Raw genomic sequence first — 27,767 nt, 5'->3', positions numbered from 1 at the left:
AGACGACATGATAGTATACCTAGAAGACCCCATCGCCTCAGCCCAAAAACTCCTGAAACTGACAAGCAACTTCAGCAAAGTCTCAGGATATAAAATCAATGTGAAAAAATCACAAGCATTCCTCTACACCAATAACAGACTTAAAGAGAGCCAAATCAAGAACGAACTGCCATTCACAATTGCTACAAAAAGAATAAAATATCTAGGAATACAACCCACAAAAAACGTAAGGGACCTCTTCAAGGAAAACTACAAACCACTGCTCAATGAAATAAAAGAGGACACAAACAGATGGAGAAACATTCCATGTTCATGGTTAGGAAGAATCAGTATCGTGAAAATGGCTATACTGCCCAAAGTAATTTACAGAATCAACGCTATCCCCATCAAGCTACCATTGACTTTCTTCACAAAACTGGAAAAAACCACCATGAACTTCATATGGAACCAAAAGAGAGCCCGCATAGCCAAGTCAATTCTAAGCAAAGAGAACACAGCGGGGCTCATCACACTACCGGATTTCAAACTATACTACAAGGCTACAGTAATCCAAACAGCATGGTACTGGTACGAAAACAGAGACATAGACCAATGGAACAAAACAGAGGCATCGGAGGCAACACAACATATCTACAACCATACAATCTTTGATAAACCCAACAAAAACAAGCAATGGGGAAAGGATTCCCTGTTTAATAAATGGTGTTGGGAAAACTGGCTAGCCATGTGCAGAAAGCAGAAACTGGACCCCTTCCTGACACCTTACACTAAAATTAACTCCAGATGGATTAAAGACTTAAACATAAGACCTGGCACCATAAAAACCCTAGAAGAAAATCTAGGCAAAACCATCCAGGGCATAGGAGTAGGCAAGAACTTCATGAACAAAACACCAAAAGCATTGGCAACAAAAGCCAAAATAGACAAATGGGACCTAATCAAACTCCACAGCTTCTGCACGGCAAAAGAAACAGTCACTAGTGAATTGGCAACCAACACTGGGAAAAAATTTTTGCAGTTTACCCATCTGACAAAGGGCTGATATCCAGAATTTACAAAGAACTCAAACAGATTTACAAGAAAAAAACAAACAAGCCCATTCAAAAATGGGCAAAGGATATGAACAGACACTTTACAAAAGAAGACATATATGAGGCCAACAATCATATGAAAAAACGCTCATCATCACTGGTCATTAGAGAGATGCAAATCAAAACCACATTGAGATACCATCTCACGCCAGTTAGAATGGCGATCATTAAAAAATCTGGAGACAACAGATGCTGGAGAGGATGTGGAGAAAAAGGAACACTTTTACACTGTTGGTGGGAGTGTAAATTAGTTCAACCATTGTGGAAGACAGTGTGGCGATTCCTCAAGGACTTAGAAATAGAAATTCCATTTGACCCAGCAATCCCATTACTGGGTATATATCCAAAGGACTATAAATCATTCTACTATAAGGACACATGCACACGAATGTTCATTGCAGCACTGTTTACAATAGCAAAGACCTGGAACCAACCCAAATGCCCATCGATGATAGACTGGACTGGGAAAATGTGGCACATATACACCATGGAATATTATGCAGCAATCAGAAATGATGAATTCATGTCATTTGTAGGGACATGGATGAATCTAGAGAACATCATTCTCAGCAAATTGACACAAGAACAGAAAATGAAATACCGCATATTATCACTCATAGGCGGGTGATGAAAAATGAGAACACATGGACACAGGGAGGGGAGTACTAAACACTGGGGTCTATTGGGGGGAAAAGGGGAGGGCCAGTGGTGGGGGGGGAGCTGGGGAGGGATAGCCTGGGGAGAAATGCCAAATGTGGGTGAAGGGGAGAAAGGAAGCAAAACACACTGCCATGTGTGTACCTATGCAACTGTCTTGCATGTTCTGCACATGTACCCCAAAACCTAAAATGCAATAAAAAAAAAAAATGATTCTTAATTAATTTTGTCTTCTCTGGCTAACACAGCATATCATGCTATTCTTTTGTATTTCATATGGAAGTGAGTAACCCAGTTAGTAATGTTTTATATAATATACATATCCATGTATACAGGCTGGTAATCCAAATCAATTGTATTCTTTCTTTTTTCTTTCTTTCTCTTTCTTTCTGTCTTTCTTTCTTTAATTATATTCTCTCTCTCTCTCTCTCTCTGGCTTGCTTTTTTGACAGATGCTCGCTCTGTGGCCCAGGCTGGAGTGCAGTGCTCACTGCAATTTCTGCCTCCCAGGTTCAAGTGATTCTCTGCCTCACCCTCCCAAGTAGCTGGGATTATAGGTATGCGCCACCACACCCGGCTGCTTTTTTGTATTTTCAGTAGAGATGTGGTTTCACCATGTTGGTCAGGCTGGTCTCAAACTCCTGACTTCATGATCCACCTGCCTCAGCCTCTTACACCGGGATTATAGCCGTGAGTCACAGTGCCTGGTCAATTATATTCCATTTCTAACCAAGCAAAAAGAAATCAAGATATACCATTTCATAAGAGAAATGACAATAAACCTTGAGTGAAACCTTAATTATGAATCAAAGTTTGCTCTTGAGTTTCTACAGAAAATAATGCCAAAAGAGAAGCTGGAAATCATCTTACAGTCAGGCCCTATTCCCTTAAACAACAATGACTTCAGACACTGATATGAGGTCCTCATTGAAACTTGATGAAGTTCAATATCTTGAACTTCATCTACAGCAGGAGTATTTATTTAGAAACTACTTTTAAAAATGGTTTCATGTGACCCCTAGAGAACACTGAAATTTTTGACAATGGTCAGCTTTTCCTTAAGTTTCACTATAAAATCTGGTTGGTAAACTATCACTTTTGAATGCTATGAAGAAATGCTCTTCAAATGTCTATTAACAAAAATATGAACATTTAAATAAAATTGTATTTTAAAGGTAATGCTAAATAGGATATATTTATGTTCTCAAGAGGTACAGTTGTTTGTTAATTTATTTGTTTCCAATCCTCAATCCAAATACCAGCCTATTTGACTAAAGCTAAATGTATTTTTGTCAGACGATGACAACTAACTTCAGGGCCAGAAATTATTACAAATGAATATGTTTTTTTTTTTAACCCCAAAGCCAAAAACTCTGAAAGCATGAATTTAATTCTTCTATTTAATGGACAAAAGGAAGCAAAGAAATCCTTGGGACTCAAGCATTATAGCATGGTTACCAAGAAAGAGCTTGGTGAATTCCTCAAAGCTTTCACCAAAGAGTTATATTAAATTTCCTTTCGGCAACAAAGAAATTGGTTTCTTGCTGGTAGAAGCTTAAGTCAGTCATCTAAATCAGGGAAACCAGGAATACATGCCATTTACTGGAGAGTCACTTAAGTGTAAACTGCATCTCTCCCCATGGCATGTTTATGCCCTCTCTATAGAAGATTTACACTGGGGAATGTGAGTTGTGGTGATCTTGACTCCTTGCCACTTAGGGTTTTAAAAAATTATCTAAGGTTTAAAATCTCACCTAAAACTGTGGAAATATCTAGATTTGTTTCACACCTTCTTTGATGATAGAACATTTGGATATGAAATTTGATCATAATGCCCTGAGGAAGAAATAGGGTTCCTGTATCCACCGGGAACAAGACAGACCCATGGTCCTTTCTCACCTGTGACACTGTAATGCTGCATTTCTTGGCCAGCTCCTCTTTGGCTTCTTCACTGGGGTAGGGGTTGCTGAGGTGTGAGTAAAAATATTCATTCAAGATTTCTGTGGCCTGTTTACTGAAGTTACGCCTTTTCCGTCTATGACAAGTGTAAAAAAAAAAAAATTTCCGTTACAATCAGCATTAACCTAAGAGGGATAGATTAATTAGGATCATATCAAAAAAGTAGATTTCTCTTTTAAACATCCTTAAGGTCTAATTTATTTCTGTGATATTATAAAGTTATATTCTAGACATCCTCCAAACCATTATCCAACTCATTTTAAGATGTAGGATCTCTAAGAAAAATACCAGACTATAAAGCACAATTCTTTGAGGACCTAATACTTTAGGTATTCAGTGAAGATCCAGTGAGAACAAACAAGGTCTATCAGAGAGGTTACAGGGAAGAGGACTGAGCAAAGGAAGAGTTCTGAAACAGAAATTTCTTGTCTAAAGGTTAGAGCAGCTTGGAGCACAGTAAAGGACAGGGAATGTGTGAGATGAGTCTGGAAGGATTGGGCAAGGGGCAGATTATAGAAGCTCAGTGGACTCTATAAGAATTTTTGGATTTTATGCTGAGTGCAATAGGAAACTATTAAAGCCTTTAAGTTTGAAGTTTTTAAAAGATCCTTCTGACTGCTGAGAATAGTTGAGGGAGGGCATGAAAGGAACTGCAAAGCCCATTTTAGGAGATGATTCCACTGGTCAAACTGAAGATGATAGTAACCTGGCACAGGGTGAGAGTGATAAAAATAAGATTCAAGATTTACTTTAAAGGTAAAAGCAATAGGACCTGATGATGTACTGAATGGGAGGAGTGAGGAAGGGAGATAGAGAAGGAAAGTTAGGGGAAAAAAACACATTGGGAAGGACTTCTAAGATTTTCTGCTTAAGCAACTGCCTAGACTGAGGGTGATTTTCTTCACAATGTAGAGGAGAAAACAAAATATTTGGGGGGGGGCAAAGAAGTGGGTGACAGACTTTCAAAAGATCATATTTCCAGTGGCAAAAATGTCATTTATATTTGGGTTTTATTATTAAGATTTTAAAGAATTCCAACCTGAAAATTATCATTTGTCAAAATTCACTTTCAATTAAGTACTCCAGTAACTAAAAAATGCCTTCCAGATAATTTTCTTAATACTTTCTTCCAAATAATCTTAATTCTTCTCAATTGTGATATCCCACAGTCAGAAAAGACAGAGTCAGTAGGTTGTTGTAAAGGTATGCACTCTATGAGATTTTTCTAGTCAAAATGATGTCACTCACATGGCAGGTGAAGTATATGATCTACATTTCAACATTAAGGGAGAGTCAAGGGAGCACAAAATCTAGGTCTGATCAAAATAACTCAGGTTTTAGTCCTGAAATTTCTTAATTTCAATAATTTTTAGGAGGGTTAAACTATTGTTTTCTGGGGGAAGAAGATGAGATTCAAGATCTATTTGGAGATTAAAATCAACAGGATTTGATGGTGAACTGGATGGGAAAGGTGGTAGGGAAGACAGGGAAGTAGGGGAAGAAAGACAAACACACCAAGAAGAACAGTTAGCATTTTTGCAGGAGTTATGTGTTGCTTGAAAAGCAAGACAAAGGGCCAGGTGCGGTGGCTCATGCCTGTAATCCCAGCACTTTGGGAGGCTGAGGTGGGTGGATCACAAGGTCAAGAGATCAAGACCATCCTGGTCAACATGGTGAAACCCCGTCTGTACTAAAAATATAAAAAATTAGCTGGGCATAGTGGCATGTGCCTGTAATCCCAGCTACTCAGGAGGCTGAGGCAGGAGAATTGCCTGAACCCAGGAGACGGAGGTTGTGGTGAGCCGAGATCACGCCACTGCACTCCAGCCTGGGTAAACAAGAGTGAAACTCCATCTCAAAAAAAAAAAAAAAAAAAGAAAAGAAAAGCAAAACAAGGTCCCGAGGTGAGGGCACATTGACAAGGCATACTTTGATGAGTAAGTACATGGGTAAGGTCTACAGTAGATATGAAAATGTCAAGTTCACGGGCATTATCTGACCCACAGACATTATTTGTTGAGACCACACAGTAATTACCTGCTCATAAGAATCTACTTCTTATGAAAAATTGGGATGTCAGCCATACTGAGCCCACGTTCTCAGAAGGCAGCTCTAAGCTACAGCTGGGTGATGGCTGTCCCCTTAGACATGCACCTGCCTGTTCTAACCTTCAGTGTCCCTCCCTATATCCCTGATCAAGCCACTCCACTCAATTCAACTATATGTAAGCACATAAGTTTGTGACTCCTAGTATAAAACATGGAGCCCAGGAGCAAGGCCCAGAGTAGATGGGAAAGAGATGACACCAGTACATTTCTTTGGGAAATAGGGATGTGTGAAAGGAGGATCAAAAAGAAATATATCTGGGAAAGCAAAGAGAAGCTTGGCTCACATCAATTTTGCCCAGGGGTGGTTTTTAGCAACCATCAAACACCTCAGAGAACAAACAGAATAGCTTGCCAGATATTCTGTCTGTGTCCAAACTCCAGCACTTCTACTGGAAGAAAGAGGGACCTACAGAAATTTGTTCTTAAATGTTTTGCACTGCATGCTTCATCTTGTCCAATTATGAAGAAAACATAAGCATGGAAAGCCAGAGTGAGCAAGGCAATGATATATCTGACTGAGCATGTTTGCCTAGAGCAGAGCCCCTTGCCTTCTCAGTGCAGAGGGCTTGCTGGGAGGCACTACAAGAATAGATGGAACCAAAGCTCAGTATTTGCATTCACTTGAAGGCACATGAGAGAACTTGGTCTTATACGTTATTTATTTTTTAGAAAACATCTTGTAGAAAATGCCCATTAAGCATTTCCCCTCAGTTTCACTCCCCCAGGGTTCACCACACTCTAAACAGCTATGCCTGAGGCCAATGTGCAGTGGCACATCAGTCCAGGGCTGTGTCCCATCAGCATCACAATATTACTACCAGCAATCTCTGTGAGAGAATGGACTCTGCTCCAAGCTCTGCCACTCTCTCCTTCTGGCTCTGCTTTCTCTAGGCTGTTAATATACTTTCTCTTTGTGGAAGAAAAATAAATCATTTAGGTGTATACATTATGAATGCAGTTATGGAAAAAATAAACATACATGTTGACAAGAATGGGAAAGTTCAGCAGAAATAAGGATAGCAATTATGTTAGAAAACATTCTTTTCTATCAGACATATATTTTACTATCTTTGTTACATAATGCTTTTTATTAAAATGCTCAAATTTGGACAAATAATTTTAAAATGTTTTTTGCCTTCTGATGCTACCTCTCTAACTCTGATTTGAGCTGTTACAAAGTATTATCTAGAATTATTCATTTATCTGGCCAGTCAGTAAATTCCTTTTGGTGGCCTCTAACGTGTAAGTCATTTGCTAGAATTGTGGGGAATGCAAATGTGTAAGTCTTGGCTGTTGCTTTCAATGACATCACAGCTTACTAAGGGAGAGAAGAAATGTTTGTGAAAAACTATAAGAAAAGGGAGTCTACATGAAGTTTAGTCTAAATAGTTGAATAAACATAGTATAAGTGTTCAAGGGAAGGAAGGACTAGTCCAGTGGGGTGATTAAAGTGGATTTTCTGAAATAGGAGCATTTAGACCAGACCTGGAATGATGAGCAAGATCTCCCTAGGCCCAACAAGTGTAAGCACTGGTTCCATTCTGGGCTCTGTTTCATATACCTTTACAGACGATGACTCGTTACCAGTAACTAACTTAGAAAGACGATTTGTTGTGGGAGGCAGGGAAGTAAGTGGTTAGACTCAGGAAAAGAAGGAATTCTAAGCAGTGGAAACAGATAAGTCCATGAGGCATTTCATTTTTGGAAGAAACACAGGAAAGAACAATTTAGTGATATATAAATAAGAACACTGAAAGTGTTCAAACTCTGATCTAATAATTCCATTTCTAAGAATTGATCCTTAGGAAATAATCCTGAAGGCCAAAAAGATTCAATGAATGAAGATTTTCACTAAAATGTTAATTTCAATAAAAATCTATCTACAATAGTACCCTCTTCAATTTCTCTCCTCTTGACTTGCTTTATTTTTCTGCATAGCATTTATCACCCTATTACATTTCATTACATTATTGAATAGAATGTTACAGTATATTCATTCACTTGTTTACTCTCTTCGTCCTCAAGGAGAATATAAACTCAATTGGGTAAGTACGTTAACCTATCTTGTTTACCACTATATCCTCAGTACCAATAAATATTTGTCGAAAAAAGGAAGAGATTATATGAAAATTAATAGTTGGCTGGGCATGGTGACTCATCCCAGCACTTTAGGAGGCAGGGTAGCTTGAGCTCAATAGTTTGAGACCACCCTGGGCAATGTGGTGAAACCCCATCACTACAGAAAATACAAAAATTATCCAAGCATGGTGGCACATGCCTCCCAGCTACTCGGGAGGCAGAGGCAGGAAGATCACTTGAGCCTGGGAAGTCGAGGCTGCAGTAAGCTATGATAGCATCACTTACTACATTCCAGGCTGGGTGACAGAGTAAGACCTACTCTCAAAAAAAAAAAGAAAGAAAGAAAAGAAAAAGAAAAATTAATGGAGACAAATGCTCAAAAATAAGAGAATGCTAAGTACATTATTTATTTTATATCCATTTGGTAACTTCAATTGTTAAAATACTATTTATAATTAGAGATTATAATTACATGAAAATGTTTATGTATTCATTGTAAATTTTTTAAAAAGCAGACCAAACTATGTATATTGACCCATCACAGAAACATTTCTTTTTAAAAGCCCCCAAACAAAAAGAGAAGAAAATATTCTAAAACATTTATAGTGATTTTTTCTTTAGGTAATAAAAATGAGATTAACTTTTATTCCTCATCCTTTTATTCCATATATTTTCCAAATTTTCCATAGTGAGCTTGGTATTTTTCAAATAGAAAAAAGACTAATAAAATCTTCACAACAACGAAGAAGTAATGCAGACAGGGACAGGCCCTAAATATCAAGTTAAGGAGTATATATGTGAGTATGCATGTAAAAGCATTGGAAAGCTACTATGGTTTTTAAGCAAAGCAATCAGGCTAGCACAGTAATGTTACAGAAACAGACGAGATATGGAGGATGGGCTGGAGAGCAGTAGGACTGGAGTCAGGAAGACTAGTAGGTACTGTGCTAGTCCTTGTACAAAAGGATGGACAGGAACTGAGATGGAAAGAGAGATAAAGTGAAAAAGACCGAAAAGGAAGCAACAGTGAGTTCTAGTGACTAATTTGATATGGAAGAAGAGAGAACCAAAGATGATATCAAGTTTTGGTTAACTAGGAAAATGGTGATATAATGTTTTCTTATTTGGCTCTAAGGAAGAGCTCTGGCATGAAGACTGCTCCACACACTTTGTTTTCCAGTCAAGAAGCTATCTTAGTTATTTCCTTTAATATTGTGAAATTTGGATGATAATTATCACCTCTGTCAGATTCCATGGGAAAAGAAAGAAAAATAAAATAGAAACTCCTTTCCAAAGCTGCAGATTGATCATAAGCTTTAGCAATGCCTGAGAGGCATCCCTACAGAGGCAGCATATACTAGGACATTGACAATTCTTCTGTTCTGTCACTCAGTAGGTCACTATATACAATTTGTTACCACATACAATGCATTACCTAATTCCTATGAAACTTGGGAAAAGCTTCAGATAAAGGAAAATTTTCATCCTTACAGGAAAAATGATAGGCTTTCTTTCTTGATTTAAAAATACAGACTCTGGAGTTTTGTGGTAACTGCTATTAACTGAAACGCCACTTCCTTCTTAGGAGTACCAGTATCTCCAAGTATTTTCCCATTATATGCACAATCAGTGTAACATTAAGAAATTCTTAGAAAATACCCTTTGTGCTGGGATCACACCTGTAATCCCAGCACTTTGGGAGGCCGAAGCAGACAGATCAAGGTCAAGAGTTCAAGACCAGTCTGGCCAACATAGGGGAACTCCATCTCTACTAAAAATACAAAAATAATTAGCTGGGTGTGGTGGTGGGCACCTGTAGTCCCAGCTCCTTGAAGGCCGAGGCGGGAGAATTGCCTGAACATGGGTGGAGGAGGTTGCAGTGAGCAGAGATCACGCCACTGCACTCCAGCCTGGATGACACAGTGAGAGTCTGTCTCAAAGAAAAAAAAAATACCCTTTGTTAAAATAGTTATATGCAGAAAATTATCCTTAAAAAATACCTTTTAGCATCAGAATGGAAAGGCTACATATTCCTAAAGTCATTAGCAGAGATGCTAATCCTATTTATTTCCTGAGACACTAAATTGGCAGCTAACCCACACTACCATTCCCAGACAGGAAAAAGCTTGACAGCACAGGCACCATGAGTTGAATTACCTGTCCATTGTACAAAAGAGCTCATATGGCCAAATTAAAGAAGAATCTAAGATCTGGCCAGTTTTACAGAAAATAATATACAAGGAGTGAAAGACGGGGGAAAGCCATGCAATAGATTTGTGACTTCACATACCTGGCATCAAGGAACCTTGATCTTAAAATCATAACTGCTTCACAAGTGCTTTGTTTGAGCTGCATCTGAATGGAACTAAATTTTCGATGGATGATGCCCACCATTCTTTCAATCTCTTTGGGGGAAATGGGACGTGTTCTACTCTGTTCTCGGAGAAGGTTCATCACATGTGTAGTGAATTCATTACATGCCTGTAATGGGGGGAAAAAAATCACTCCTTTGGAAATGGATATTTTATATTATCACACCAAGACATTAACTCATCTGAATTTACACCTCATTTGCAATCATCAATAGTATTATACAGTGTATAAGGCAAAATGAAAACTAAGATACTTGTTAAATGGTAGTAGTAGTTAAAACAGCAAGAATTCTGAAACCATGCATAGTCGGATGTGCAAGGGAGACACAGCACTCAACCACTCTTCCCACCCATCCCTGTCCAGTTCCAAAATGAGATTTTCCCATTCGAGGGTGCTCAAATTCCCATATATAAGTAAAAATATATGTTAATTGTTAATAATAAGTACCACCTATTTTCTCTGGGGTTTTACATTTATTCAACAGAAGCTTACTGAACAACTACAAAGTTCAAACTCTTGCCAGTGCTGTAAGGAACACAGAAATGAATAAGATGCAGGCCTGGCCTTTGGTGAGAAAAATACATGAAAAACTAATTCAGTGCAAAGACTAATAGGAAGATATTAATAGGTTCTAAGGAAGGAATATTCTCATCTGTAGGCTTCATGGATTGAGCTTTAAAGAACAGGTAGCATCTTTGAAAGATGGATAAAGATGGAAGTCAGGAGGAATCCCAGGCACCAGAAATAACAGTATATTGCAAGTTCAGAGTCCGGCAAGTAGGAATACAGAGAATATGTAAAGAAGCAAAAGGGATTCAGGTTTGAATTAGCACATAAAGGGCCTTGCATGTCAAGCATTACAATGACCTATTATAATTCAGCTGTAGTGCAGGCCCTTAGTGGATATAAGCCATCTCTGTAAAGCAGCTCAACTCTTCAAGGGACATCCAACAGAAATAAGGATTAGATTTGGGTCTCAAACTTTTCAGTTAACAATCCTCAGACATTGTCTCTTTTAATACACATACACATACATATATTTGTTTCTCCTAAAATTCAGGGTCTCACTCTGTCACCCAGACTATAGTGCAGTGGTGTGCTCATAGTTCATTGCAGCCTCAAGATCCTGGGCTCAAGCAATCCTCCCATCTCAGCCTTCCAAGTAGCAGTTACCACAGGCATGTGCCACCATACCCAGCTAATTTTTAAATCTGTTTTAGAGTTGAGGTCTTGCTATGTTGCTCAGACTAGTCTCAAACTCTTGGCCTAAAGCAATCCTCCCACCTCAGCCTCCTGAGCTGCTAGGATTACAAGTGCGTGCCACTGCATCCAACTTCATCTATATTCTCTTTGATTTATAAATCTGTGTAACTGGATGTACACTGAAATCCAGTACTGCCCTGGTAAATAAAGCATCAGTTTATACTCTTAAAGAAAAATAATCTCTTCTGACATTTTCCTTAAAAATGCAGGATGGGAAATTTTGCATCTTACTGCACGGGTGCCCCTCGAAGAGTGAGCAGACAGAACAATTCATTTATCAATGCAAGACACATTTTGAAGTTATAATAATGTCCACTTCCCTACAGATATCCTGAACATTGCTCACATATAGCACATGATGGTTTTTCTAACTGCTCATTAGAGGACTAACCTTTCCTGTACATTGAGTATTTTACTTACTCTAAGCTTTTACAGAGCTTTCCATAAATATTTCTAACGTTAGGTAAAATGAGTCTTGCTTATCAAGTTTTTTCAAAAAATATGTTTTAAGCCATAGGAAATATTAAATTCCTTGTGAGTGGTGACACTATATTATACTTATGGGATTCTTCAGAGTGTAGAATTATGCAACATACAAATCTAATAAACATCTACAGATTGGTGGGCTTTTTAATACTACAATTCAAGAGTGAGAGTTATGTTGTTTAATAGCCATAAATTCATTATCCCTGAACCATAAGAGAAGAATTCTTATGGTTCTAACTATTCAATGGATAGTTTAGAAGGTCTATAACCTCCTGAAATCCTATAAAGTTGTGTGCATATTAATAATTCTGATGGGAGAATCTGCGAAGTTTTTTTCTTTTCAGATTCTCAATCTATAATTTAAAAAGGTTAATAATCACTGTCCTAGGATATGACATAGTAAAACATTAAGCAATGTTGTAGACTAAAACCAGAAGTTGAAGGCAGAAACCAAGACTTAAAAAATAAATTTGAGATCTTCCCCACTATATATCAATTTATTTTATTTTATTTTATTGAGACAGAATGCCCAAGCTGAAGTGCAATGGCACAATCTTGGCTTACTACAACCTCTGCCTTCCAGGTTTAAATGATTCTCCTGCCTCAGCCTCCCAAGTAGCTGGGATTACAGGCATGCACCACCATGCCTGGCTAATTTTTTTTGTATTTTTAGTAGAAATGGGGTTCTACCATGTTGCTCAGGCTGGTCTCAAACTCCTGACCTCAGTAATCTACCTGCCTCAGACTCCCAAAGTGCTGGGATTACAGGAGTGAGCCACTGCGCCTACCCTATTTATTTATTTTGAGACAGTTTCATTCTGCTGCCCAGGCTGGAGTGCAGTAGTATGATCTTGGTTGGCTGCAACCTCCACCTTCTGAGTTCAAGTGATTCTCATGCCTCAGCCTTCCAAGTAGCTGGGATTACAGGCATATGCCACTGTGCCTGGCTAATTTTTGTATTTTTAGTAGAGACAAGGTTTTACCATGTTGACCAGGCTGGTCTCGAACTCCTGACCTCAAGTGATTTGCCCTCTTCAGCCTCTCAAAGTGCTGGGATTAGAGGCATGAGCCACCATGCCTGGCTTATATTATCAATTTAAACGATCTTATGCGAAGTCAAAAACAAGTGGTCATCCTACCAATAAATATATGTATATATCTTTTTCTTGAACTTGCCCTAAGGAGATATTTACATAATTTCCAAGTTATATAATGTGACCAACTCTACCCTTCCCGTTTTCTCATCAGCAAAACAAAGATAACTGAACTAAAACTGTTCCCAAACTTGGATTAACAATTAGAGTTCTACAGCTAGTACCATAGAATGTTAACTAATGGCCCAAAATTACAATATGTTTGGGAATTGCTGGGTTAACCAAAATCTTAAAATATTTTTGTGGGTAAGACTCCTCAATATTTCTATACCAATATACGTAATAAATCTTCAAGGAGAAATACATATCCAATTTTTTCCCAAATAAATTTGGCCACAAAAGTTCTCTCCAGAGTAATACTGTCCAACAGAAATATATTGTGAGCCACATATTAAATTTAAAAAATCTCAGTAGCCATGTTAAAAAAAGAATTAGGTAAAATTAGTCAACAACATATTTCACTTAACCCAATATATAAAAAACATCTTGGCCTGAGCAACATGGCAAAACCCCATCTCTACCAGAAATATAAAAATTAGCTGGACATGGTGGTATGCCTGTGGTCTCAGCTACTTGGAAGGCTGAGATGGGAGGATCACTTGAGCCCAGGAGGCAGAGGCTGCAGTAAGCTGAGATTGTGCCACTGCATCCAGCCTGGGTGACAGAGTGAGATCCTGTCTCAAAAAAAGAAAGAAAGAACATTTCAACACATAATCAATTTTTAAAAAACTGTTAATGAGGTATTCCATTCATTTTTTGTACTCTCTGAAATCTAGTGTGTATTTTACAATGACAGTACATCTCAATTCAGACTAGTCAGGCTTCAAGTGCTCATTAGCTACATGTGGCTACTGGCTGCCATATTTGACAGCGCAGCTCTACGGCATCTTGTGGACTAACGTGCTAGGAAAAACTCTTTGGGAAATACTATGTGAGGTAATCTTTGATGCATTTTTAAATTTTTCAGCACCATACATTCACACAAACACAATAAAAGCCCATTTGACTTAGGAATGTCCTTGAAGAAGCAATATAAATTATTCATCTTATTACATATCAACCTTTGAGTATGTCTTTAATATTCTGTGTGTCAAAATGGGAAGCATACAGAAAAGCACTTGTATTGCACATTGAAGGATGACTTCCCTGAGAAAAAGCACTTAAAATAGCTGTTTAAGTCATGAGTGGAAGTCACTTTTTTCATTGAACACCATTTTTACTTGAAAACAAATTTGATAAATTATGATTATTTGGAGTTGGCTATTTGGTAGATGTTCTCTCAAAAATGAAACAAGTTAGCCTTCCATGTAAAGGAAAACAGCTGACAGAATTATGTCAATTATGAAATTTGAGTTTTCAAGTGAAAATTCGAATTTTGGAAAACTTGCATCCACCATTGTAAGTTTAACAGTTTACCGTAGACTTTCTGATCAGTTCAGAGTTAATATTCATAAATATGATATTTTGATATTATATAATGTTTCAAAATTTGGAAGATATGCATACTTCAGTAAACCTGAACTTTCCAAATGATCAATGCATGATGTTACAAAAGCATGCATAGGTACAAGAGCCATTCGAAGTGAAAACCAGATCAGTGAATCTTAAGGAAATAGAGTACAAAAAGTTAAGTGACACAGTTTCAGGTTTCTCATTGTAACATACCTTTACAAAACTATAACTTGTAAAGTTCTGGTGTAATATCAAAAAAGAGTATTCACAATTATCTGAAAAGGTTATCAGTGTCTTCTCTTTTGCAATGACATAACTGTGTGAGGCCAAATGTTCTTCATATATTTCAATCATATGACAACAGTTGACTGTTGAAGCAGACATGAGACTCAAGCTGATTTCTATCAAGCCCAAAGTGAGTTTTGCAAAAATGAAAAAGCAAGGTCATTCTTCTCACTAAATTTTAAGTTTTCATTTTTTAAAAAAGTTACTCAGGATAACATGTAATGGCTTGTTGTAATTTTTGAATTATTTAGGGCTGGCCATGGTGGCTCATGCCTATAATTCTAGCACTTTGTAGGGGCAAAGCAGGAGTATTGCTTGAGCCCAGGAGGTCAAGACCAGCCTGGTCAACACAGCAAGATCCCATCTCTATAAAACAAATTTAAAAATTAGCTGGCCATGGTGGTCCCAGCTACTAGGGAGGCTGGGGCAGGAGGAATGCTTGAGCCCAGAAGATCAAGGCAGAAGTTAGCTATAATCAAACCACTGCACTCTAGCCTGGGCGACAGAGTGAGAATCTGTCTCTAAAACAAAATAAAATAGGCTAGTGGTTCATGCCTGTAATTCTAGCCCTTCAGGAGGCCGAGGAAGGATAACTGTTTGAGCCTGGGAGTACAAGACCAACCTGGGCAACATTCACACCCCATCTCTACAAGAAATTTTAAAAAATTAGCTGGACACAGTGATGTACACCTGTGATCCCAGCAACTCAGAAGACTAAAGTAGGAGAATTACTTGAGCCCAGGAGGTCAAGGCTGCAGTAAGCCATGTTCGCACCACTGTACTCCAGCCTGGGCGACACAGCAAGACCCTGTCTCAAAAAATAAAATAAAATAATTAGTAAATACTTTGAATTTTTCTAGTTTTAATATCTATTATAATAAATATTGATAAATATAAGCCCCAACCCAAAAGCTTTTACAGAGATCTCTGATAATTTTTAAGAGTCTAAGTCCTAAGACTGAAAAGTTTGAGAACTGTTGTGCCAGAGTATGGAAGCATTTCTAATGTGCACACATAACATTGCTAATTCCGACAAACCTAGCTCACTCATTATGGTAATATACATCTATGACAGGGCATATACCTAAATAAATAATTCAAGACTCCTATGTGAATGATACCTGAGATATTAGCTTTCTTAGTTTTTGGCTGGGTTTTAACCTCTCCAGAATGGTGTTTTTCTATGGTTTCTAAAGAGCAGCCCAAGATTTATATGAGAAAAACAGTTAAAAGCAAAACAGTTTCTGCATCTAAAAACTTATAATTTGCTAAAACATTTGCTGAATGTCTCACAACTTATTAAGTGAGGCTATCTATGAATGCAAATGCTGATGAGCAATTTGGCAATAGACCAACATTCACAGAATTCACATAGCTTTTCTTTAAACCAGTAGTTCATACATGATTAATTAGAACATCTCATTTATGTAGTGTGCACTTTAGCTCATTACTCTAAGTAAAATTCGTTAAGTATTTACATTTAGATAATTAAAATCTGGGTACACCCTTAAGTAAGATGCATATACTTTAGGCAAAGTGATTTTTTTCCTTTATACCACTGAAAGTAAATTACAGCCTCATTTCAGCATCATCTGTACCAGGTTCAGAGCAGAGTGCAGTCTGCTTCATCACCTAACTCCTTAAAAGATATACATTTTTTTAAAACTATAAACACAGTAAGAATGATCAAATGACTGCAGTTGTTTGGAAGGGCCACCCAACCACATACTAACATTGATGGTATTTATACACTTGATCTTAGCCAAAAGGCCAAGAAGCGATTACACTGATGGTATTTATAATATAGAATGCTCACTTCAAACATTTATCATATCTTACATCATGCCTGTAAGATATATTAAAATAGACATTTGCAGAAATTTTTCCTTGCCTTATGTTTTCCAAGTGAAACTGTCAGTTATAAGCTTTCTGGTTAATGTCCTTAATATAAATATAAATATACCATGTTTAATTGGAATATTTGGGAAATAAAAGTATGAATTTTCTGATTAGAAGTACTGACAGAAGCCTTTTTCTTTTAATCCAGCTGTTGAAAACTACCTAGAATACATTTTTGTTTCTGTGCTTAAACATACACTGCAATAACAGTTAACATATAAGGCATGGAAGATTTCATCTGTTAAAAGCATTTTCAATCAATTTTTATTATGAGCCTTTGTCTTTCCCATTTGTTCCTTTCTCCTTAAAAACCCAAACCAAGTAACAATTGAGTTTTGAAATATTTGTATTCTCAATAATGTTTTAATTATATTGGCTGGCAAAACTGTCTTCTCAATGTCGGTACATATTTGGTTTACATACAAAATTAAAGTTTTCAGTGTTTATTTTGTGGTGGGGCTTTTTTCATTGTGGATTCAAGATTCAACCTCTTTCTTGCCTTTATATTGTGGAAGTAAAACTTTAAAATAGACAGTGGGCAAGCACTAATTTTGGGGAAATTTTATAATGATCAGTGATCAAATCTAAAAACTGAATTGGTCTTTTGTAACCATCAAGAGAAGCTAACTGCAAGCAGATCATAATATCCTATATTCTAAAATCCACTTTTGACAAGAAAGAATAAATCTACTTATAAAAGTAGATGCCCCTAAAATCTACACTGAAACTATTTTCCAAATGTCTTGCCAGCCTCACAAGTAACTCTAGTCTAATATAGTAAATTTTGAATTTACTGAATGCTTATTAAATCAACCAATTTTTCTTGTTTTTGGATAAAAGTTAAAAGTCTGCATTTAAAGATTCTAAGCCAACTAGAATGAGACCAATATGCCTAAGGAACAGCCACAAAGATGAAATAACTGTTGTACCTCAGCACTTCTTACCTAATTATATGGTTTAGGGACCTAGCTCATGAGAGTTTTATAAGGATTATATTATATAACATATGTTAAATTATTTGCACAGAGTCCAGAGCATAATTAATACTCAATAAATGGCAGTTATTATTGATGACAATGAAAATGATAATTTTATGAAATTCATACTATTTTTATGTCATTATTCTGCAAGCAAGTCCACACTTCATCTAATATAGTTCTGCCTTCTCATTGCCTGAATAAGTATAAAAACTGCTTCCAAAGAAGTTGGAAAAGAGTATTCAAATTTACCAAATAAAACCATTGATTTTATTAATCAAGCCATAGATACAGTTGGTACACAGCCAATAAACTAGTAACTCAAAGGAAAAAAAGGGAACAAACAAAACACTCCTTCCAGGCAAGGAAAAGGCCAGGCATGAAAGCCAACAAGAAGTAAAAATCTTCCCTTGGAACAATGAATGACAAATCCTTGCTTTGGAACATGAAGTCAGGTAGTATCCTTTTGTCTATCCTGCTTGACTATTAAGAAGAAATAGCAAAATGGAACTAGGAGTTTATGGGCTGCACAATCTCTAATGTGAAAACATCAGCATTTTTTTTTAATCTGATAAAAAGAAAATCCTTTACAAGCAAAAGCTATTTTGCCAGCAAACGTAAGCACATAATGTAAAGACCTCAAAAAGCACAAGGATATGCCTTTACAGTGGTTTAAATTTTGCATCCAGACTCCATTCCCTCTGCAATCTTTAAGTCATTTGGCACTGGTAGCCAAATGATACCTGACTGGTCCTGAGCACATTCAGTATATTCCTTGGTTCCAGTGCTTTGCCTGATTTGGGGTGAGTTCAAATGACATCTGTGAACTCAGAAAGCAGGTTCTCAGATGCTCAGGGAGGGTTGGGACCCTTACAACACTTTTGCCTTCAGCAAAAAATGTATTTCAATATAATTATAGTAGATAGCTTTCAATATGTCATCTCTATTATAGCAGCTCTAAATTATGAGTGAATTGCCTGTGTACGAGCATTTCTTCTGGTACAAGCAAAGTGGGAGAGCTGCATAGAGCATGATATATCTGTTCCTTTTTAACTGAGAACAAATGTTGAAGTCAAATTTCATTTGCAAAAACCAATGTGTCCATTTCCTTTTGCTAGAGTGGCTGAGGAACCAAGAAAGACTTTTAATTCTTAAAAACAAGGCTTCCTAGGACCCTTGGCTTAAGTTCTAGGAATTGACCTTTTCTAATAGTTGGGCCTTTAACCGTAAGAACGTATTTGCAAAGTACAGTAAAAGCATTTTTCAAAAGTTGTAGCTAATCAACAAGAAGACAGAGAAGCAAATAGGTTTGTCTCTTAGCTAAAAAGGAAAGCCATGTACCCAAGATGAAGTATTGTAAGACGGTTTGCCGTAAGCTTTGGAAAATTATCATATTCCTGCTGGGTGTCAGAATCAACAAGAAGAAAATAAAATAGTTTTGTTTCCTTTTGGGTGGCAGTAATATTCAAGAACCTTACCCTAACATATATCCCATGCCTAGTATTTCAAAAGTATTTATAAGTGAATTTTTAGATGGTTATCAACAAGAATTATTAAATCTGAGCCTATGTAATAGAGACATATGATAAAAGAACAATTTTCTGTAGGGAAAAACAGGATTTTAAAGACAATACCATTTCTAAAACATACACATAAAACTGAGCCTTGCAGCTTGGATTTAATTTTGCTCTAACTGTAGCTCTAGTCTGTCTGCTTGGCTTTGTAAATGTGGCTGTGCTTATAAGGTACTTTAATTTACAGCAGTGGTGGTGTTTGTTAATTTTATTGCAATCTAAATCTAAACAGGCTTCAGATACATTTTCATTACAGCTTCATTGTAAAACACAGTAGAGTGAGTAACTCTAAGATTCCAATGTAGTTTATTTCTAAAAGACTCAACACAATTTTCTGTTGAAGCCTTTGCTTTCACATATATGTTCTTCCTATTTACCATTAAGCTTTCTGTAGTTCAGAGTACTTATGCTCACTTTTAAGAGGAAAATATAATTTCTTTAAAGTGATAAAAATAGTTGGTTTTGGCCAGGTGCAGTGGCTCATGCCTTTAGGCTCAGCACTTTGGGAGGCTGAAGTGAATGGATCACACGGTCAGGAGTTCAAGACCAGCCTGGCCAACATGGTGAAACCACCATCTCTACTAAAAATACAACAATTAGCAGGCATGATGGAGGGAACCTGTAATCCCAGCTGCTGAGGAGGGTGAGGCAGGAGAATCAGTTGAACCCAGGAGGCAGAGGTTCAAGTGAGCCAAGATTGCACTACCGCACTCTAGCCTGGGCGACAGAGTGAGACTCCGTCTCAAAAAAAAAAAAAGTTGGCCGGGCGCGGTGGCTCAAGCCTGTAATCCCAGCACTTTGGGAGGCCGAGATGGGTGGATCACGAGGTCGAGAGATCGAGACCATCCTGGTCAACATGGTGAAACCCCGTCTCTACTAAAAATACAAAAAATTAGCTGGGCACGGTGGTGCGTGCCTGTAATCCCAGCTACTCGGGAGGCTGAGGCAGGAAAATTGCCTGAACCCAGGAGGCGGAGGTTGCGGTGAGCCGAGATCGCGCCATTGCACTCCAGCCTGGGTAACAAGAACGAAACTCCGTCTCAAAAAAAAAAATAAAAGTTGTTTTTCCATCTGCTCTGCTCCCATTTCAAATGCAATCCAACAAGGGAAAGTCAGAGAAAACCAGAATAAACCCGAATTATTTTCCAATTCTACATGGGTAGCAGCACAATTCAATGAAAAAGGAAGACATATTTTCAGAAACTGATTTCAACATCTGATTCTAATACTAACTAGATGTGCGACATTGGACAAATCACTTACCTCTCTGAGTCTCCTTTTCTCCTCTATAAAATGGAAATTACAATACTATCTATTTTAGAAATCCTATCCCTTCACCTTACTTAGCACTGTTTAGCCCTTCTTGTAACACCGAAGCATATCTCTGAAAGGTCCATCCAGATAAAGCCCTTGTACCCCGAAGAACTGAAAGGAAAAGTTGACCGTTTTGGGTCAAAACGCACCGATCCTAATAACTTAGGAGAACTACAGTCATAAGAGCTATAAAAGCCAGTCCCAAAGACAACTTGAGGGAATTAAATGCTGCTATATCACTTCTAAAACAATTTCAAACATACAGAAGAAAATCTGCAAATTAAAATTCTGCTGAGTCTGCCAACTAGTCATCATACTCCATCTATTCATTTGTCCCTACTGTACAGATTTTATTTATCTATATTTTTCCATCTGAAAGTGTTGAAAAAGGAACTATATATTTACCTCATTATTAAGCTACTGATCATATCCAGAAATAATTCATGAATACATTTTTAGACTCAGTATTTTCCAATTTGATCTTCAGTAAAAAAAGTACAAAAAAGAGAGAAACTTATGAAGAACTTGCATATACATTCATATTTTAAAAGCCAAAAATAAAACAAAACAACAACAAAAAAACCTCGTGATTTGATTCTGTTATCAGCTGGGACTAAGATTATTTTGTAGGATATTTCTAAAACAATGAGACTCAGGACCTTGTCACTGACTGATACCAGCTTCACCCAACTTCTACTAGGGCTGTATGAAGAAAGTAAGGAGGTAGGTGTAAAGATACATGGCAGGAGGTAGTAGTAAGGAACCACCTTAATTCCTTAGCCAAAAAACTCAGGCCATTTGGCCTCTAATATTATATCTCTTTCCATGAAAGGTAACTGGTGGTGTTTATCTAGTAAGTAGGTATAGTTATTTTAGCATAAAGTCATGCAATTAGGATTATACTACAAATAAGATTCATTTTCTACTGTTTATGCTCAGGGGCAACCTTTTCAACCATGACTTATTTTGTTTACTCTCAATTATTCATACATCAAATCAGAAAGTAGGATTTTTTTACAAACACACTACACAATAATTTTTCCAAAATTATTATTTGTACATTTTCCACCAAAAGTTATTCTTATAAATGAGACTAGACATATAGTTTAAATCCCAGAAAATCCTATTCAAAAATAGAAAACATCTTATAATATTAATTTATATTACATTTTAACTTAATGCTATACAAATTTTTCTACTCTCCCTCAAAACACACTCACCTCTGGGATAGGATTTAGCATTTGCTTAATACCATCATACCCAGAATTTTAGAAAAGACAATGGGAAAAAACAACTACATATACAACTGAAACTATACAGGGAACGTAGAGGAAAAAAATCAGTATTAAAACTGATCAGGGGTTGCCAGGTATCAGTGGGAGGAAAGAATGAAAGAAGAGAGGGATGACTAGCACAGAGAATCTTTAGGACAGTGAAAATACTCTGTATAATCCTATAATAATGGATACATGCCATCATAAATTTATCCAAATCCACAGAGTACACAATACCGAGTGAACCCTAATGTAAACTATGGATTTTGGGTGATAATGATATCTCAATGTAGATTAATCAATTTTAACAAATGAGCTCCTCTAGTGGGGATGCTGATTATGGGAGAGACTATGCATGTCTGGGGAAGAAGTATCTGTGATACTCTCTACTTTCCTCTCAAATTTCTTGTGAACTTAAAACTGCTCTTTAAAAAAGATCTTTAAAACACACATAAACACAATACACACAAAACTCACCAGGACTCCCATTTCACACTAAAGTGTATGGACTTTAAAAAGTACTTGCCGACACAGTAAAATACTTATGGGTAAAATTATATGATATCTAAGACTTGCTTTAAAATATTCTACCAAATTGGGGCTGGGTACACAAAATCAGAGTGGTAAAATATTAATAACTGTTTATCTGGGTAGTAAGTATCTCGCTGATTCCTTATTTGGGATTGAACTCTATGAAATTACCATATTAAATTGTTTCTTTACCTCAAATGTAGCAATTTCACAGGGTTCAATCTAATATTATTCTCATTATTTTTGTCTACATGTATGATAAATTGCTCCATAATAATGTATTTTTAAAATTACCTTCCAAATGAGAAATCTTATCAAATGAGAATTTCTCAAACTTAGCAGCTTTTCAGCATTAAACAACTAAAATATATGTAAAAAGACCCACCAGTATTTTACTTTATTACATTAAATCTAAGACTCATTTGTTTTTCTCCACATTTTAACAACTCTGAAATGTGAAAGCATTTTATAATCAGTGATATTTTATAGTTAAACTAGCAGTGTTAATTTTTTCTTGGTGGTACATAAAATAATGATGTAACTTAAAATCAAAGTTATCTTAAGATTCAGAGTCAATATAACTGCTGAGAACTGGATTTTTAACCCATATTCTCTTTCTAATCAGAAATTTAGCACATAATGCCTAGCCTAGCATTACCTGTCCTGGGATACCCATAATTATCTTGGGAAGTCTCATACTCAGAGAAACAGGCCAGAACCTGCTTACTTGGTGAAGTTTCCTATAGTCTGACACAATCCATAGAATTAATTCCCAGGAGGATTCTGGAGCTCACAGCGTAGGAGGGAAAAGCTCACTGTGCAATGTTTCCCTTCAAAAGTGATTATAGCTTATGAACAAGGCCAGTGCATAAACGTTAATTATACAGAGCTTTGAAGAGCACCAAGTGGTGAGGTGAGAGGGGAAGAATGACTGCAGATGTGGTAATAAGGGCACATGAATGTGAGAAATGAATAAAACAAGTAGATGGGCTAAAATAGGTAGAGCTCCACCTCCAAAATCTCATAGTGTCTTCATTTCATGAATCCAACAATTCACTTGGATTTTTGCATTGACCTTATTTATTTTGTAATTTGTATTAACACCTACTCCTCACAGCCCTCAGAATTGGTTAGCATGGTCTAATAGAAGAGCAACAGAGGGTTTGTGTAGGACTATGAGAGTGGCGGCTGCTGACCTGTTCATATTTCTCCAGTTCTGTGTGATAGATTTGTCTGATCTGGGTCAATTTGGCTCTGTAATCTGAGTGTTCAATAGAGTTATCTGAAGAACCTCCAGAGGCTGCTGCGGCTGCAGCTGCTGCCGCCGATCCCCCACCTTTCTCAGGACCTGAAACCCCTTCTGCCAAAAGCATATTGTCCAGTCTCATTAGCTGGGGATCGGGAGGGTCCTCCTCCTGGGCTCCTCTGATGCTGAGACCTTCAAGGAAAGAGAGAGAGACAGAGAGAGAAGAAGCGAGAAACAGAGGACAAATAGTGTGAGTATTTTGTTTATTCGAGAAAATGATCAAACAACATCAATGTACTACAATTCATGCTAAGAACTTCACTGCTCACATTTGATTGGTAAGTCTGAATAAGTATGAAAATTATTTTCAAGATAATGTTTACATGCATCCTAGAATTTTAAATATCTCCACCCCTCAAACCTTAAATATCCCCAAACCTCAATTTACCACAGATTAGTTCCTTAGAAAAAGCTAACCCTGGCTTCCTGGAATATTTTAATCATCCAAGCCTCCCAGATTTGGATAACTTAAGCATAAAATGGGAAGGGGGGAAAAAATGGAAGATTTTAAGAAAGATAGAAAATAATTAAAGAGATATAAAACAAACTTATCCAAAGGTGGTTATTCTGTCTCTCTCTACAGCTGGAGAAACAGAATTAAAATTTCCATAATTAATTCACAAGCTATAATCAAAAATTGAAAAATAAACAAGATTAGTTGAACTTTTCCACCGTGTGATTTTAAAAGAGGAATATATACATTATGAGGCAATTAGCTATACTTATATATATTATTAAGTGAATATTGTTAAGCAATTGCTAGTAAACTATAAAACGAGGACACTAAATACGGTACTAAAAATGTGCCATTGATATGGCAATACAGTCCTGGGCACAGTAGACTCAATCTAATTTTGCTTTTAAATCAAGAACTTCCTAAGTGATGCCCAGTCAGCAACCTCTTCTGAGTACTATAGATCACAGCTGACAATTCGTAGGTTTAATCAGGTCACACAGGCTTTCTGCCAAGATGTTTTCAACAACACAGAAGACAAAGTTTCAAAATAATTATTATGGTATAAAAAGCACTGGAGTCATGACAGCTCAAAATCAGCATTTTCATTAATGTGTAACATAATTTAAAGTATCTCAGCCCAATTAACCTCTGTAAATCTGCTTAAAAGCAGGTTCCCTACACTAGTTACAAGGGTAGGGAAGAGGGGAAAAGGAAGTCGGTACCTTTCATGTTTGCATTTGGATTCTGTCTTTTGAGTCTGTGCCTGTTGTTGTTTATCCACAGTGGTACATACTTTGTGTCTAGTGTAACTTACATGACAGTAGCAACTATAAGCTGTCAAGTACTCAACTGATCACTAACTCTGATTTTATATGCTAACCTAAAACTACCATCAATTCTTTTAAGAACAGATTTCATTCCTAGATGCCCTGAATTACATCCATAGCATGACAGAGCTCTTGGTTGCCTTAACTCTAACGCACAACTTTAATTTCTTCCCCAAAACCCTTTAGAACTGTCACGTTCATTTAAAATTATACTTCAGAATAATTTCAACTGGATAATAAAACCAACTCACCATAATTTAAAATTATATCTGTTTTCTATTCAGAGGCAAATAAATAAGGTTTGAAAACTATAACATATTAAGATAATATATTCATTTAGGTGAGAAAAAGGCAACTTATAAAATCCATATCAACACATCGCTGATAATTAAAAATAGACAAACATGTATTTGCAGTTTTTTCTATAACTAAAAGGGATTGCCTAATATTGTTCTAGAACTGCCATGTATTGGTTAAGTTTGTATTTTTAATTTAAATCTAATTTTCCTCTCTTTTAATTCACTTTGTTACTCGTTAAAATCTCATGACCTGTACATGCTTGTGGTTTACATATCAAGATTTTTGTGCATTTGGCATGCAATGAGGGCTTACTAAGCAATCTCCTAGGCTGCACTTTGAATTCTGTTGAATTTTATATTCTTATTTGAGAAGTTATTAAGTTTCTCCTTTTTAAACTGAATTTTTGCACACAGTTTTGTGTGTTTGTTGTTTTTTGTATTTTCATAGGACACTGGTGCCTCTCCTGAGATGTGTTTTTTATCTACCTTCAAGTTTCCTCCGGGTTTCTAGTTTCCCCTTGTAGTTAAACACATTGATCTTTTCCCTACGGACCTGTGGTGAGGTACTTTAATAGTAGATCAACTTCCATAGCCAAAATGACTACACTTCCCTGCACATGTATGGCAAACAAGAGATGAAGCTCCATGACTGATATACAAGGATGTAGACCATAAGAGAGACAGAAGAAAATTCATTAGGAAGAAATGCAAAAGGCACAAAACTAATTAGCTATCATGACACTTTTATACCTATCTAATATGTATATAAACCATCATTATCATACCAATAAGAAGCAACCCATAAGCTCAATAGTCATGGACACAAAACAATTATAAGTATATAGTGTCAACTACTATAACATTTTACTCTTATAATGAAAAATATCTTATTTGTAAAATCATCAGTAAATCAACACTAAGTGCTTGCCTCAAGAACAGAAAAATATGTTTTAATGCAATCCTTTGTATTTACTTTATAATTTATGTGCATCAAATTTCATCAGAATAATCATTTCCTGACAAAAATCTCATATTTCTTTAGATGAAAAGTGCTAAAGCACTTTGCAAATAGGCAACATGGAAAAGAGTATCAATAATAAAGGAATTTTCATAACTAGTTTGAAAAGTGAATCAGTTTTCTTTTCTTCATTAAGCAAAGTAATGATTATGGGATCTTTAAATAGTAACACCTGGTTTCCAAAATTATTTTCAATTAGAATATTTCTATTTATTTTCTTACTTAAGAGCATTTAAATTACCATTTTATTCCACATCCCACCTATCTAGCCACTCACTATTACTTAGTTTACTAACTTCCTAGAGTCACACTAGCTTTTAGTCATAATACCTACTCCCCTGAGCACCATTTTAATGGTACCTCACAACATTTTAATGGGTCTAAATTTCCAAGGGCCAGAATGAATCAGACTGTGTGGTTATCAAAAGATCTTGATATCTTCAAATTGAAACATGATAAAACTTGATCTTGTTTTTAATCTAAAACATATGTATACTGGAACATACAGAGGTTTATAAAGTTTTACATCTAGGCTCTTTGGTCATGATATTACAAAGTTTTAAAAAAACAACAACCCTATTTGCAATCTACTTATAATCACAACATTCATTTCTGTATCCCTAAGATTTAGACAAATCATACAAACACAGTAAAAACATTGTTTAACAATGAACTTGGCTTTGTTATAAGCCCACAGTTTTTGCATATCTTTCAGCAAATCCTAATTAGCTGTCTTTCAACATGCTGTGCACCTGCCCCACAGATAATGGGAGAGAGCATCTGCATAGACGACTGCATTCGGAGGGCAATAAATAAATTACGGGTCAAAATTATTACAAAGCTTTCTCCGAATAAATGCATACCCTTCACAATTCTAAGCTGCAGATGTGAAAAGTACCTAAAGCCCACTCAAATGGTATGATTACGGGGCTGTTTGAGTTTAATAATCCGACTGTAATTCAGGCATTTTCAACAGCTCATTAAGGGTTCATTAATATATAGGCAAGCTTTTGAATTATAAATAAGCAGATTAGAAATCTGCATTGGCTAAACTGTACAGTAGGAGCCTTTCTAACAGAAGAACACTGTAACACAATGAAGGCTTGACCTGAGTGAATGAGGTGCAAACACAGTGCACTAACTAAGCTTCATGACTCCCTCATTTCAAGGACCAAGGCCACTGGACCATGACTAACCTCTGTTCATCCAGCACTGAACAGTATGGCTTCAGACCATAGCTATTTCAAATATGTTCTACACATGGTCCTGAATTTAGGCTACCTAAGATCTAGCCCTGTAATATTTCCATAATCAGGGAAGATATATATATACCCACAATAATGATAAAAGTTGTCATCACATCATTTTTACTTTATTATTCAGA

At 36.6% G+C, this 27,767-nt stretch overlaps 1 protein-coding gene across 4 annotated transcripts in view; it reads right to left on the bottom strand.

Annotated features, from left to right (window-relative positions):
• Positions 1-27,767, bottom strand: part of PBX3 (PBX homeobox 3) — a 258,551-nt gene that overhangs the window by 38,166 nt on the left and 192,618 nt on the right. For 3 of the 4 annotated variants that reach the window (XM_035257710.3, XM_002743320.7, XM_017976193.4), the window contains 3 exons: positions 23,673-23,914; positions 10,185-10,375; positions 3,648-3,783 (listed from right to left, as the gene is read on the bottom strand). In XM_035257710.3, coding sequence (XP_035113601.1) covers positions 3,648-3,783; positions 10,185-10,375; positions 23,673-23,914 — 569 coding nt within the window. The remainder of the gene's footprint in view (positions 1-3,647; positions 3,784-10,184; positions 10,376-23,672; positions 23,915-27,767) is intronic. The other variant, XM_078327371.1, reaches the window with a different exon arrangement.

Source organism: Callithrix jacchus, chromosome 1 (genome assembly GCF_049354715.1).
Source record: "Callithrix jacchus isolate 240 chromosome 1, calJac240_pri, whole genome shotgun sequence".
NCBI lineage: Eukaryota > Metazoa > Chordata > Mammalia > Primates > Cebidae > Callithrix > Callithrix jacchus.
Note: the sequence above shows the minus strand (reverse complement) of the source record. Positions and strands in the feature narration are given on the sequence as shown.